Genomic DNA, 16,470 nt, shown 5'->3' on the forward strand with positions numbered 1-16,470 from the left:
GTAAATATTTTATTTTTTACATAAAATATATTTAAATAAAAAAAATTATTTTCATATATACAATTTTGTATTAATACCAATGAATATAGTATATAAATAATATTTGTTGCAATAATATTCATGTGAATTGGGAGTGGCGTAGTGGGTGAGCATGTGTTGGTAAAGGCGCAGTGGGTGCAAGTGTTGGGACACAGGTTCGAACCTTGGGGGAATCCAGCAGAGGGAATTTTTTTTTTTTCCTGAAATAGTCTTTTGGCGAGTAAAAGAGTTTAGTCGCCGAAAGGTGTACCTTTTGGCGACGAAAATCTTAGTCGGGAAATGTTTAAATAATAAATTAAAAAATCATTATTGGCGACTAAAAATTTAGTCGCTAAATGTATAATTTCAAAAAATGGAATTGCATTTGGCGACAATTTGTTTCGTCGCTGAAGACCTGTGAATTGGCGACTAACAGGTTTTTAGTCGCCAAAGGCATTGCCGACCATGGATTCGCGACAACAGTGGCGACTAAAAGTTTTTGTCGGGGAAAGTAAAAATTCGACCTTTGGCGACTAAAAAAGGACCTTTGGCGACTAAAAATTTAGTCGCCAAAGGTGTATTTTGTTGTAGTGATTCTTTCTGAGAGCATAAAACTTTGTCTATTTGTCAAGCTTACTGACTTAGGCATCGGAGAGGTTTCCGGCATACACCCGCCGGCTAGCTTACGTTTGTGTTTTCAGGTGATAAAGCGACGTCGTACGGAGGAACGTGGACTTGGTCAACAAGAGTATACGAGGAGAATTATTTCCTCCCCGTACACCTATTATTTATGAACACAATTTCTCGGGAAAAAGTTTCCCTTGCCACAACCACAAGTAGTTGCATTGTAAATGATGAGAGGGAACGTGCAATATTCTTCGAGGCTAATTGATAACGGGACCCCACTAGTTTGCCCTTCTTTTTATTTTTATCACATGCTTTGATGCTTTGAGTATGGAAATTACCAGTAAAATTTTAGTATCACAATGATGGGAATAAGGTGGCATTATTAATTAATAACAAATTTAGTGAATTTTACTTTCAATAAGTAGCTATCTTGTATCAACAGGGGTTAGTTTAGTGGTAAAACATTTTATTTTATTTTTTTTGTACAAAACTTGAGTTTGAGTCTCTATAGTGTTTGTTGGGATTAAACATAACATAGATGCGATATAATTTATTTACATATCTATTTTGTAACTAAAAAAAAACTATCTTGTAATATATATAACAATGTAAATAATAAAAATTATTAGATGAAAATACCAACGTTTGCACTCGACTTCTTTTGGAAAGGACACATTTTAATGGCAGACAAAAAAAAGGATTGGTTGTTCATCAATTTCTTTTATCCTAGAAAGTTTGTACCGTGGGATTGTAATTGATGCTAAATTTGCATCATGGATTTAAATATAAATTTAAAACATAATGAAATATAGATTAGAAAAATATAAATGAAACATAAATTAATTATATATATATATATATATATATATTTAAATTCATAATTCAAACACAACTGAAGATTATGTCTTTTTTGGTTTTTTGAACCAGCAGAAGATTATGTCTATTATGTAAGAATACGAAGTGAGATTAGAATAAGAGTGAAAATGAATATAAGATTAAAATGAAATGAGATGTTCATTCACATTTCATTGTTTGGTTACTGACATAAAATGATGTAAATATGACAATTCTTATATAATGGCCATTTATTATTTCTCTGTCTTGGTCTGTGGGGCTCACCATGAGTCATATTTTAACGATCTGAACTGTTTATTTTGTAAGACCTTTGTATATATAATAATTCACAAAAAAAAAAAATTAGATTGATCTGATAATCGTAACTTAATTAATTTGTCACATTTGTCATAAAAAAATGAATAATCTATTTTTAAAATCACACTTGTTATCTATTTTTTTTAAGGCATGCAAATTTGAAATTGAAGAAAAACCAAATCCATATATCTATACTATTAGAAGAAAAGCACACTTATTGTGTGCCGTTCAAGTGATAAAAGTCTTCTTTGTAACGAACTTCTTTACCAAATGACCTTCTACCCAAATTATTAGTTTCGAGTCTCATTCTCCTCTTTGGCGTTGTAAAACCTTTATGCCAAGTAAATTTTTTGGAGAAAAATTGAGTCATAAAAAAAATTCTTACCACTTAAACTGAACAATATGTATGTCTTCATTTCAATATGTCTTCCTTTTAGCATATACATTTACACACCATGAGAAAGCTTAGTTGGCAGCATCTTTTCCAGCCTGTCTTCAGTTTTAATCATTCTTTACCGTAGTAGGGAGGAGACTATAAGATGTATTGGAAAGTTGATAAAAAATTGACTTTTGACTTTTTACTAAGTTTTTTAGCATTTTTAAAAAGTGATTTGAGAAGTTTTAACTTTTTATTTAATATTTGTTTATGGTGCCACATCACATTAAAATGACCATAATACCCTTATCCAACTTAAGAAATTTATTTTTTTACCTGTTGTGTGTGTTTGAACAATTTTTTGGAAACATGAAAGGTAATTACATTAATTCACAAGTTTGCGTTTTACACCACTTCCCAAATCGTTTGTTGCGTTTTGCTGCCATGGCTTTTTTTTCTCATGCTGCAAAACGCAGCTTTTTATCCACTCTTCCCAAATGGCCACACTGGTAGGTACTATTTCCAAAATCTTGATTTATGTAAAAGTGCTACTTCCAAAATCTTTAGATATGCATATATTGTTTAGTGCTAATTCCATAGTCACTGAATTATCTAATCTAATTTTCAATTTGAGTGACATTACTATAATTTTTTTTTGAAAAATGCTTGGGAGCACTAATTAGTGCTCCCACTAATTAGGTGGCAGTGGGTCCCGTCATGAATGATATGATGTTTTGGTCTTGGAGTTGTAATTTTTTTTTATTTTTTTTATTTTTTTAATGCATTAGTGCTATTAGTGGTGATATTTTTAGTGGGATGAATCATTGTTGTTTTTTTTTGGGGGGGGGTCATAATTGACATTAATATAGTGGAGCTTAAAATTTGGCAAAACTAACAAATAAATTCACAAGTTTGCCACAATTAAGTTTTGGATATAGGGGTTGAATTTAAATCACTCAGAAATTTGAATAACAACTTGGACAAAAATTTGGAAACATTTGGATTTAAAGATGGTTTAGAATTTTCAAATTTAGTAATAAATATTATTTTGTGTTTTAAAGGAGGGAAAAAAAAAGGATAATGACACTAACCGAATTATCAAATGAATTACCAATAAGACAGGTGAATGTGAGATGCGTATATATGTAAGCCTGCACACATGTATCTTGTTGGTAATTCATTCATTGAAATGGTTGGTGTCTGTAATAAAATTGAGAAAAAATTGATAATTTCATTTGAATGTTTGTAGGATAATTTCAAAAAGTTAAAAAAGATTCATGTCATTGTCAAAAATTCTCAGGATAGGGGTGATACTCGGCAAGTTCAGATGGGTTGAGAGTCTATCCAAGCTCTAGTCAAAGTGTAGGGGAATTTTTTCAAGTCTGATCTCGAGTAGTTCACATCTGCTTGATCTTATTTGTCAAAATTCAAGCTCAAGTTTAACTCAAAGAATTCAAACTAGACTTGAATTTGCTCAAATTCAAACATGATATAAAACAATCCTAAAAATACAAAAGAAACATTATAAGAATGAGTTACGTGTCTCAAACAATATAATATATTATATTACATTATAATTTAAATGATGAGAAAATAATATGTAGTTTATAATATTATTTATTATATATAATTTATAGATTAACTATAGAATTCACATTGTGAGAACTCTTATCTAGGCGTTGTTTAAATATAATTTGAATTGACAAATATTAGTGCAGGTCAAATTTGAAATTAAGTTATCCAATGCCTAAAATTTAGGAGTACTTACATGTAAATCCTAATAAGTAAACTTATTCTCTAATAGGTCATATGGAAAAAAAATCATAAAAAAAAGTTACTAATTATAAGTTTTAACGATAATTTATAAAATCATGACAAAAAAGTTATTAATTGTCAATTCTTAGTGACATATATAAAAAATTATCATAAAAAAATTATTTTTAACGATAATTTTATCAAGACTTATTTTCAATATGACTTAATAAAAATTAAGTCCAAACATTAAAACATATGGATAATTTATCCTAAAAAGTTTTTGGTGTAAACCCTCTCAAATAACACCTCCCTGGAGCAGTAACAAGACTCAAGTTGGTGCAATACACTATTTCCAAGGAACTTTCTAATTTTGGCAACATTTATGTTTATTATTTTTTATTAGTATTTTTTTTTTAAAAAAAAAAACTTGCAGATTGTAAACAAAAGTACATTTGACATTCCTTTGGTTTCCAAAAAATTCTAAATAATTTTTAAATTTTACAAATTTTTCAAAACAAAAAATTTACTTTTACTTATTTTGAAAATAATTTTTTTATTATATCCTCCCTTGCCCAACCCCCTCTCACAATTACTTTGGGCAACCCCCTCTTCAATTACAATCAAACAAATTTTTTAAAAAAACACATGTGTACTAAATATATATATTATTTTCAACAAAATTAAATCTAAATGTTTTTTTGTAAATTTATTTTTAAATAAAATTGTAATCAGTAATCAAACGTTAAGTAAGGTTTTGTTTGGCGTGTGCTAAAATAATACATGTTATTTTTGCGCATTATTTTATTTGTGTCATATCACTTATCTACCACATTACTTCAAATACAACTTATATTTTATATTTTTTCGTAAAAAATTAACAAATATACTAATTTAGCACTTCTCAAATAACTCCTAAAATTCAAATTTGTGTTTTTTATTTTTTTTAATAAATAAAATTTAGTTTCATAGTAGTGTACAAAGTAGGAATAAAGTGTGGAAGTAGTCATTCTCAAAAAAAAAAAAAAAAAAAGTGTGGAAGTAGTGAAAAGCAAAGACCGTTTAGTCGTTAGGCTTTCGTATCCAAAACGTTCCCCCAACAAACTTGGAGTTCACGTTGTTGCGGGACCCACCGCCCGCCATTGTTAGGTAACACTGTTTCATTATTATATTACTATATTATAGTATTTAAAATAACAAAATAACTTAATTGATAAGTTACACTAACAACCCTTAAATTATAATAAAAATATAATAAATTCTACAAATTTAACATAACTATATTGATTTATTTTGGGCAAATTACATATACACCCCTCGAGGTTTGGCTAAATTACAGATGCCCCCTGAGGTTTGAGAAATTACGAATTCCCCCCTGAATGCTATATTTGCATAAGAAATTAGGGGGTAATTTGTTATGAAATATAAACCTCAGGGGGCAAATTGTTATGAAAATACAAACCTCAGGGGGCGGGATGTAATTTCCGAAACCTCAGGGGGTATCTGTAATTTAGCCAAACCTCGAGGGGTGTATATGTAATTTGCCCATTTATTTTTTATAAATGTTAAAATGATCAAAAATAATATAAATAGCGTAAAGATAGATAGATAAATAAGGTCGAATATACATTTCAGTATAAAATAAGTATAATATTATTTTTTCATCTATACAATTTATGTGAATTATAAACTTAAAAGATTAATTATGTTAAATTTGTGTCTTATATCAAAACTCTTGAACTTTGTGTCTTTTTAGATTGGCTCATTTATCCTTTTTGTTATATATACTGTCTATTTTTAGCAATTAAACATAGGCCCATTTTAAGTAGTAGATTAAAAGTTAATTTTTTGATTTTTTTTTTGAAATATGAAAAAAAAAAATAGAGGGATAATGTGATTCAAAAAAGTCAAAAAAATTAATAAATTGACTTTTAATCTAGTTGCCAAAAAAGGCCATATAATATGAAAGAAATACCAAAACAAAATTAATCTAAAGAACCCTCCTTTTTTTTTTTTTTTTCTTCCTAATATCAAAACAAATAAAAATCCATTATAAACACCCTAAAGATGTGCTGGTGAATGAAAGAACGTTGGTTCTAAGATTTTTGTTTTTGTTTTTGTTCTAATATTGGAAAATTTTAGGTTTAGTTTTGCCAATTTACCCTTCAATTGGGTTTCATAAAATAGGATTGTTTGGTGCAATTTTTCTCAAAATAAAAGATATTTTGGGAAGATGGTTAAAAATTAATTTTTGACTTTTAATAATGTTTCTTGACTTTTTCAAAACGTCATTTGGGAAGTTGGTAAAAAATTTTTTTTTTTTGCTTTTTTGCTTTTTTACTTAATATTTGTTTATGCTATCACATCATAATCAAATGACCAAAATACATTTACCCATTTTAGAAAATAATCACTTTTATCCATGTGGCTCGTTTAAATATCATGGAGGGTATAACTGTAATTTCAGAGGTAGCTTTTAGCTACCTTTCCAAATGGTTGGGAGCTTCTATTTACCCACATCAAATCCACTTTATACACACACTTAATGAAGAGGATGTGCAAAAAATGTAGAGAGGAGGATGTGTAAAAAGTATATATTTTGTTGTGCACATAGAAGCTCCCCAAATGGTTTGATGGCAAAAAAAACATTTTTGACTTTTTTGGCCCAAGCTGCAAAATGCAGTTTTTTTCTTTTATTCCCAAATCGAGCCTAATAAATAAACAAATAAAACAAAAGCTAAAGAATCATTTTATCAACTTTCAAATAATTAGTTTTTTTTTTTAAACATATTTAAACTATTTATGTATACTAAGGGTTCATTTGAAAAGTGGGTTAATTTTTTGGCTATTTTAGCCTGGAACTAAAAAGCCTCGTTTGGAAAGAGTTTTTTTAGTTTTTTTGACTTTTTGTGAGAAAAAAATGTAATAATTATGGTTTGAATATTATATTTTGTCTTATTTAATTAAAATGTTTATTTTATTTTTTTGTGACTAAAATAGCCCCAAACCCACCCAACCCAGTGTTCCCAACGAAGCCTAAACATTGATGTAGGCTTCCAATACAAAAGATAAATAAAAAAAATTATAAACAACCCCTATTGAGTCAAACAGGACCATAATTGTTGAAAAGTAATGCATTGAACCAATTTTAAAACTTAAAGGATTAAATTGAAAGAAAATTGAGATTAGGGCTTAATCAGAAAAAAAATATAAAGCTCAGGGGCTTCTAGCATAATTTACTCAAAATAATAACGACTTTTTCAGAACGTGGTTTTTTGGTGGCGTTTACGTTAAGCAGTGAAAGTCCTTTTTACAACACAAAAATAAAATATATATAAATAAAAAAATAAAGAAGCCAACACATAACCAACAAGATTTGGTCGGTTTTCCTTCCATTTCTGCAGAACCAAAGCGAGACATACATACATACATCTCTATTCTCATACAGAAGCAAAAAAAATTTCCTTTTCTTTTTCTTACAGTTTCTATCTTGGTTTTCCCGGAAAATTTCTTGGAAAGTTTGAAGGTTCATGAGGGGGACTCTGTCTCACAGATAAGTTTCCTTTTCAAGTATTTATCTAAAAGAAAGATTTGGGTATGGAAGAATAGGTGTTTGTAGCTGAATTAGGTCAGTTTCTCTCTCTCTCTCTGAATTGGGATTTGTATTTTTTGTTCTGGGTTAACATCAAAAAATCCTAATTTGGAGGGAAGGGAAAATTCCTTATTTTCTTTATGGTTTTGGAAATTCTGTGGTGTTTTGAATGTGCATATTATATGATAATGAACAGAACCCATTTGAGTTTGTGTCTAAACTAGGGTTTTGTGAGCTTCTTTCGCCAAAGTTTACACCTGATTTGAGGTTTTATGTAGATTTGGTTACTGGGTTTTAGATGAGTTGTTAGGTGATAGGGTTTGGCATGGTGGGTATGCAAATTTTCTTCATTTTCTTATGTGGTTAATTGGATTTGGAAGATACGATACGATACAATTTTATATAAGTTAAATTTGTGAAAAATATGTATTTGATGTCTTGATTCACACCTTTTTGGAGGTTTTTATGCTGCAATGGTCTTTGGGTTGTGGTGATTTTATGTTTGATTGGATTGGATCAGTAGGATTTTGATTCAAAGTAAAGTTGTAGTTTAGGAAATCCAGGTTTGACGTTTTTGGTCATTTGGAATTGTTGGGTTTGTGATGGGGAAGCAAATGGGGAAGAAGAAGAAGAAAGAGGTGGGAAAAAAACCGGGTGATTCAAGTGTGAAAGAAAGTAAAGTTGGGGAAAATAACCTGAAAGTGTATGATAAAGATACAGAAGTATTCATTTTGATGTCCCAGGAATTGAAAGACGAGGGGAACAAGTTATTTCAGAAGAGGGACTATGAAGGAGCCATGTTAAAATACGAGAAAGCTATCAAATTGCTTCCGAGAAACCACATAGATGTATCCTATCTTAGGAGTAACATGGCCGCTTGCTATATGCAGATGGGTCTCGGTGAATATCCTAGGGCAATCCACGAGTGCAATTTAGCTCTTGAAGTCACGCCCAAGTACAGTAAAGCACTCTTGAAGAGAGCTAGATGTTACGAGGCTTTGAATAGGCTGGATTTTGCACTGAGAGATGTAAGTACAGTGTTGAAAATGGAACCGAATAATATCATGGCAACGGAGATTGAGGAACGAGTGAAAACAACCATTGAGAAAAAAGGCACCAGAACAAATGATATGGCAGTTGATTTAGTTCCGGAATATGTTGAACCACCTTGTGCTTCAAATCTGCCAAATTTAGTGAAAGAGAAGCCCCGAAAGAAGAAGAACAAAAAAATTGAGGAGAAGCCTGATGACAAAACTGAGGAAAAAATCGAGGAGGAGGTAGAAGAGGAAGCTGATGAAAAAAAATCCGAGGACAAAGCTGAGGAGATGAAGGTAGAAGAGAAAACTAATGCCAGGGATGAAGTTGAGGAGAAAGTGGTAGAAGAGGAAGCTGATGAAAACATGGGCGAGGACAAAGTTGAGGAGAAGAATGCGGAACAGAAAACCGATGAAAACAATGGTGAGGACAAAGTTGAGGAGAAGAATGCGGAACAGAAAACTGATGAAAACAAGGGTGAGGACAAAGTTGAGGAGAAGGATGCGGAACAGAAAACTAATGAAAACAAAGGTGAGGACAAAGTTGAGGAGAAGAATGCGGAAGATAAACTGGTTGTGAGGGAAAAAATAAGTAATGTTTTGGAAGAAGAGCCTAAAAGAACTGTTAAATTGGTATTTGGGGATGATATAAGATGGGCACAGTTGCCTTTCAATTGCAGCCTTTTGAAATTGAGAGAGATTATATGTGATCGCTTTCCGAGTTCAAAAGCCGTACTTATCAAATACAGGGACCAAGAAGGTGATATGGTCACGATCACCACTAACGAAGAGCTGAGGTGGGCTGAAGCATCTGCTGAACAACCGAATTCTGTCAGGCTGTATATATTTGATGTCAGTCCAGAGAAAGATCCTTTCTATGATAAGGTTAAAAGGGAAGAGGAGGTGAACAAGCCTAATACCAAACAAAATAACATTACTGAGAATGGAAGTATTGGGAAAGGTAAGAAAACTGAAATGGGTCCAACTTGCATTGATGACTGGATTGTTGAGTTTGCTCAGATTTTCAATAACTATGTTGGGTTTAATTCTGATGCATATTTGGACCTTCATGAGCTTGGGATGAAGCTCTACACTGAGGCGATGGAAGAGACAGTTACAAGTGAAGAAGCCCAAGAGCTCTTTCACACAGCAGCGGAGAAGTTTCAGGAGATGGCAGCTTTGGCCTTGTTCAATTGGGGAAATGTTCACATGTCCCGGGCAAGAAAAAGGGTGTACTTCACAGAAGATGCTTCTAGAGAATCAGTACTTGAAATGGTTGAAACCGCATATGATTGGGCTCAAAAGGAATACTTGAAAGCAGGAAAGAGATATGAAGAAGCGTTGAGAATTAAGCCAGATTTCTTCGAAAGCGTTCTAGCGCTTGGGCAACAACAGTTCGAGCAGGCAAAACTCTCTTGGTGTTATGCAATCAGCACCGATGTTGATCTTGAAACTTGGCCTACTACAGATGTTCTTCAGCTTTATAACAACGCCGAGAACAATATGGAGACTGGAATGCAGATGTGGGAGGAAGCCGAGGAGAAGCGTCTAAATGAACTATCGAAGCCAAATAAAGTTAAAACGCTAATTCAGAAGTTTGGTTTGGATGCATTATATAAAGATGTATCTGCAGAAGAAGCTGCAGATTTGGCTGCAAACGCGAGGTCCCAGATTAACCTTTTGTGGGGTACAATGCTCTATGAACGGTCAATTATGGAATTCAAATTAGGGCTTCCGGTCTGGCAAGAATGTTTGGAGGTTGCGGTTGAAAAGTTCGAACTTGCCGGAGCTTCTCCAACGGATATTGCTGTTATGATAAAGAACCATTGTTCCAATGATACTGCACTTGAAGGTAGAGTATATGATATTGCTTAATTTTTCTCCATCTCTCTTTCACTTTTGCTTGGAATATCTCTGATCACTTACTATAACTGTAGGCTTAGGGTTCAACATTGATGAGATAGTACAGGCGTGGAACGAGATGTATGAAGCTAAAAGGTGGCATAGTGGTGTTCCTTCTTTCCGATTAGAGCCGTTACTTCGACGACGAGTTTCAAAACTTTATCATGCCCTGGAGCACGCGTGAGTTTCTCGTTGTTGATCTGATTTCTGATGAACAAGAAATGGACTCACTGTTACTGCTGCATTGCCCCTATCAGTACTCCTACATGGTAAGAAATGACATTCTGTTTTCATTTTCTTTACTACAATTCTTTACCAATATCAACTTTTCTGTATTGAAACCTCTTTCCTTTTCTTAAGACAGAACTTTAATAATGTCATCCTAGAATGATACGGTACCTTGGTTCCGCAGATTCTTAATTACAATCACTTCTTTAACAAACCACTTTTAATGAACATGGTGTTTTGGGACCCGTTTCCTTATTCCAGATCTTCTCTGTGAAATTGTTTCATTGATTTATTGACTTGTGTCCTTGTTCTTTGGTGAAGTGATAACTCCTAAAATTTGTTAGGAGAAGTCTATGAAGTTGTTATGTGGAATTCTGAATATTCAGGCTTTATGAAATAAACCAGTGGAACATCTATCTTTATTTCTTCTTCATTTTTTTTCTCTTTTCTATTTAGGCACAATTTTTGTCTCCTAGCCACTTCAGGTGGAGAACATAAATTGTAGTCTAGGATCCTTGGGTCCTTGTAGATGATAAAACATGTGTGGACCTTCCAGTGGAACTGATTGCTCCATAGGCTTTAGCATGCCAGTTGATTGCAAACATCATCATTTTGGCCTTTGGGCTATTTAGAAAAGTGTAAGATTACACCACCGCCAACTCACAATGGGAGTGGCACCATGTGGTGATGTGGGGCTCACTCCCATTGTGAGTAGGTGGTGTAAAATGGAGTAAAAAATGGTATGTCTGTAGCAGGACTCAAAAAGAAATTGAAAATTGTAACCACAGAAGAGGGTTTGGGTCATCCTTTTGAAATCTTTGCACACTAGTCATCTATCATTTGTGAAAACACCCTTCTGTCAGATATCAGATACATATTACTTTGTAACTTGGCTAGTGTTACTTTCTTTAGTTTGTTTACTTTACTATGTCACATTTGTTTCCCTTATTGATAATCATTTATGATATTCATGAGTTCTAGTGCTGAAATATCCAATAATGCTTGTGATACTACTATTGACCTAGCACACACACTATGTTTTGGGATTAGTCAAACATTTCGAACGTTTCATCGTTTTTGGTTTATTGTAACTGCCAACTGGTGCACAAGCTTTGGTGCAAGTGATAGCTTTCTACCAGGCAAATATTGGCAAGATGGGCGGGGGAGAGGAGATAATGTAATTCTTAGAGATACAATTATCCAAAGCTCGAATGCCATGTTACGTCACCCATTATCTCAAACTTGGATTTAGATGAAATGGTTGTTGACAATAACAAGGTATTAGAGCTCTAGTTCCAGGAAGTCATTGGTTCAAGATTTTGGTTCGCACGTAAGGAGGGTGTTAAGGCAGCTTGACATATATGGTTATGTTTATTTCTTAGCAGCTTGCAATTTTAGAGGAGATGGTTGTTAACAATATAGCATTAATAAAGTTGATGTACATAAAGTTTGTAGAACTAGATTTGTCTGGGCGCTAAATTAGATGCCTTTTCGACTGTAACTTCATATTTGTTTGCAGAAGCTTCCTTCAGCACACTATAAAGCTGAAATCGTTGAAGAATGAATGCCTTTTAAGTAATGATGAATGATAAAAGACCACCAAGAAATAAGGGTGAATAAATGCTTCATGTGCAAGAAGTAACTCTAATAGGTTACACGGGGAAAATTTGATAAATAGCTGAAAATGTTAGCTACAAGCCAGTGATTGTACTGTGAGCATTTGGGGGAAGTAAATGTGATGTAGACCGTAAAAATAAATGTTAAAGGAAGGAAAAGTCCCCACACCCAAAGAAAAGAAAGCAAACCCTATATCTCAATATCAATATTCTCAATTCAACATTCAAGTCTACCTACCTAAACCTATTACATATAGCCTATTTATAAGCATCCAAAGAAAGCCCTAATTAATACTTTCCAAAGATGAAACCACCATAATTAAAGACCAACAAGACAATAAAATTATAAATAAAAAATAACAATAAACTAATCCCTAATCTTCGTCCAATTCTTTTATGTTCCCCATCAAAATGCTTCCTGGATTTTATTTATCAAAAAAAAAAGAAAAAGAAATGCTTCCTGGATTCTAAGTTATTCTACTTTGATATATGACAACTTATAGGTCTGATTTGAGGGATAGGTTCCGTTGTTGTGATTCTAGTAATATGTGCTATCATAGGTCTTGTCTAGTAAGGGAAAACCTCAAGGAATTAAACTTCTGACAGGCTTGGCTACATTCTCAATCCTCCATTTGGAATCAAAGTTGTAGGAGAGTACTAGTATCACATGAGAATATTTGGAGAACAATAGAAGATCTGATGTTTTAGTATGATGGCATAAAATGTAAAATGTATTCAATTGGAGAATGGGATTTCAAATAATAAAGCATGATTAGTTCATTATCACTGCATGGTTGATGGGGCACTTTCTAATTTCTCCTTGTAATTCAAGTGAAGGCTGTTCTTGCAACCTTAGTATCCTTGCTAACAGGACCCTTTATGAATAAAGGTTTTAGCTGTGTCCAAAACCTTGATACGTGCCAACATTCGGACAGTGATATTCCTTTTGATGTTCTGATATAGCTGATTCAAGCAGTGTATTTGTAGAGGTGACTAGTTGTCATGTAAAGAATACAAATGTTGAGGTCCTGAAATTTTTAATTTTTTTTTTCCCCTTTCTGTCATATGTTTCAAACTCATCTTCTAACTTTTTACTTGAGTAATGAATCGTGGAATTATTATTATTCTTTATTAATTTTTAAATTTGGCTGTTGAATAAAATCCCTTTCTACTTTATTATATGAGATCATGGGCTCGAATTCTTACCAGTTGTTGATATTTTGATAAGTTCTGATAAAAGTACTAATTTCAATTTTAAAATAGTGTTTACAGCGAGTTTTTAAACATCGGTTTGTCTGATGCAGCTTTTCATTCTACATAAGCTCATAGGTTCCGCTTCGGCCTTAGACGCGTGTAAAGACAAAGAAGGCGGTTCACTGGTTTTGCAATTGTTGTTTGTATTTTTTACATCGAAGAACCAAAGCTACTATTAGTTCAGTTAGTTCTTTGGGGATGCGAAGAAGCAGAAGGAATTTCTTTTTTTTTTTAATTTTTTTTCTGCTCTTACCCACATCACCTCCCCATTTCTATCAGTTTCAGGAGGCATGGAAAAGAGTTTTTTTTTTTTTTTGGTATACTTTAAACGCCTTTAGGTGATTATATTTTTTAATTTTTATCATTCTTATTGTTAGGAACCTCAGAATATTATATTCCAGATTGTAATTTGTTTTATGGTGTTAAGCTTTCTCTTTTTGTAACTTCTATAAACTTGTTTGGTAATATACAATGATTTTGTCCCCCCTGAGAAGCAGAGCTTTTGGAAGATCTCTCTCTTTGAACTTGAGCATGTTAGGAAAAATCATAACATCAGTTTCAATTAAAAATTGACGGCCAATTGAATGAAATTGGAATTTTTAATAGCAAGACTTTCTAGTATATTATGATACAACTTGAACTTTAGTCCGTAAAAAATGGCCATGGTTGGTTAGGGTTAGATATCAATGAGATACCATTCTTGATTGACAGTTTGGATGGGACGTAGGCCTCTAAAAAAAGGTAACAAAAGCTCTCCATAAGTAACAGTCTATTTCATCTGGCTCCGAGAAATTATATTTAGAAAATAAATCAAATGTCTTCGTCATATTAGGATGGGAGATTTGGTCAAAATCACATCATAATAAAATTTTAATACATTAAGAATAAGTATAAAAAGTTTTTTTTGAAAAATTCAACACATACTATTGTTATCAAAATATTAAACTTTAAAATAATATAACTTTTGATGTAGATATCGATTTTTAATAAAAATTTGTATTTTTAAAATTCTCCCATCAAAATCTATCAAATAAGATCTACGTTCACTACGAAATTCTTTAAAAAAAAAATTTATTACTGTCGAAATTGATGTAAGCAGTAATATTAATATGCTGCACAATAACATGTTACTCTGTTTGACAATTACTTTGTTTGACGGTTACATGTTACTCTATTTCACAATAACATATTACTCTGACAATATTGTCTAAGAAAAAAAATATATATTTTATTTTGTCCTTACTAACTATGTGTTTTCTCTTTAAGAAGTTTATGAAATAAAATAAATTGAACTGTCATTTTCACTAAATAAGGTCCAGTGGGCTTTAGCTAAATTTTCCTATGAAGGGGTTCGTGTTCATCTTGATTGGGACACAAATTTGATTTGGCAAATCAATGTCTTCAATTTCATCAATTGCACAGGAAAGAAATAAACCTTCTCGTATAATTCTGTTGATCAAGATTGCGCTCCTCCGTACATCGTCGCTTTATTCCCTAAAAACACAAACGTGAGCTAGCCGGCGGGTGTGTGCCGGATACCTCTCCAATGCCTAAGTCAGCAAATAGACAAACAGACAAAAAGCTCTGTGTATTCGAGAATCAAAGTTGTGTTACCTCTCCATAGGTGATATTATGAGCTTTTATAGGTTTCGCGTGGCACAATTCTAGTAGGACTCTTACTCCTCCATGTAGAGTCCTCGTAGGAGTTATATTCCTGAAAGATAATGCTTATCCTTCAACACCCCCTCACTACTTAAACCAAGTGAGATGATTTCACCATGGTCGGATTCCAATATGACCGAGATAAGCATGGCTATGCTGAGCCGCAGAGTAGACCGAACTATAGCTAGTCTGGTTCTTCCTTTTACTGCTCTTACCTCGGTTCCTCCTATACAGACCATGGCGTGATTAGACCGGGTTGACAATTAGCATGGTTCTGACCGAGCTAGCTGCAGTATTCCATGACCGGGCTAACTCTGAATGTGGCAACCTGGCGACCGAGCTATCCGCAGTGCTCTCCTGGACCGAGATAACAATATGCTCTCTGGGACCGGACTAATTAAAGCCTTCTAGGACCGGACTAATTTTAAGGCCCTTTTATTCAGCCCTTCGTACTGTGGCCCATAACGGCCTATTACCCAGCTCGGCCCAATTTTCATATAAATTACCCTCTCATCAATAATCACCGTCATTCAAGAACCATAAGGTTATCTGGGCACATTAAAAATAAGGGAGACTTTGTGCTCAAAAAAATAAAAATAAGGGCAACTTAAATCCTACTAAGTGGATTTATTATTGAATAAATTTTTTAATAATTAATAACATTTTTCATTATACATTACAAAAAAGACTCAGATCCCCTTTGGAAGTCACCCCCACGACCCCCTTTGCCTTTTAATTGGTCAAATTTTTTTTTTTTTTGTTCTTCTTTCCCACTCACCAACCCCTACGTGTGTGTGGGGGTGGTGTGGGTGGGAATCTGAGGGGGTCTTAATCACGGCGGTATACATTATTAAAAAAAATTTCTTAATTGTTAATTTTCAACAACAGTTCAAAATTGTCATAAAAAATGTCACTAATTATAAGTTTTAACAACAGTTTAAAAAAATTATGACAAAAAAATGTCGCTAATTTTTAATTTTCAACGACAGATTAAAAAATTTATCATAAAAAAACGTCACTAATTGTAAGTTTTAACGACAATTTATAAAATCCGTAATAAAAAAACAAAATCGTTAATTATCAATTTTTAATGACATGTAAAAAATTATCACAAAAATTTATTTTTAATAACGATTCTACAAAAGCTTATTTTTAATAAGATTTAATAGGAATTAAATCCATTTATTAGGACGTATTGATAATTTATCCTAAAAAAATAAAAAATGTAAAATACTAGCGCACTCGCACACCAGTTAT

The 16,470-nt window shown here is 32.7% G+C and overlaps 1 protein-coding gene across 1 annotated transcript; it reads left to right on the forward strand.

Annotated features, from left to right (window-relative positions):
• The first annotated feature begins 7,282 nt into the window (after positions 1-7,282).
• Positions 7,283-13,977, forward strand: LOC114309934 (protein PHOX1). The gene is made up of 3 exons (XM_028255812.2): positions 7,283-10,403; positions 10,489-10,722; positions 13,602-13,977. The coding sequence occupies exons 1-2, from the start codon at positions 8,120-8,122 to the stop codon at positions 10,635-10,637; spliced, it is 2,433 nt and encodes an 810-aa protein (XP_028111613.2). The 5' UTR covers positions 7,283-8,119; the 3' UTR covers positions 10,638-10,722; positions 13,602-13,977.
• Positions 13,978-16,470: the final 2,493 nt, after the last annotated feature.

The sequence above is a fragment of the Camellia sinensis genome, chromosome 5, assembly GCF_055761805.1.
Source record: "Camellia sinensis isolate YWXY chromosome 5, ASM5576180v1, whole genome shotgun sequence".
In the NCBI taxonomy this organism is placed as follows: Eukaryota; Viridiplantae; Streptophyta; class Magnoliopsida; order Ericales; family Theaceae; genus Camellia; species Camellia sinensis.

Bases quoted from the DNA above. Each gene is read 5' to 3' on its own strand.
- LOC114309934 (XM_028255812.2), top strand. From the start codon at position 8,120: ATGGGGAAGCAAATGGGGAAGAAGAAGAAGAAAGAGGTGGGAAAAAAA. The intron at 10,404-10,488 runs GTAGAGTATATG...CTATAACTGTAG, and splicing joins CAATGATACTGCACTTGAAG to GCTTAGGGTTCAACATTGAT.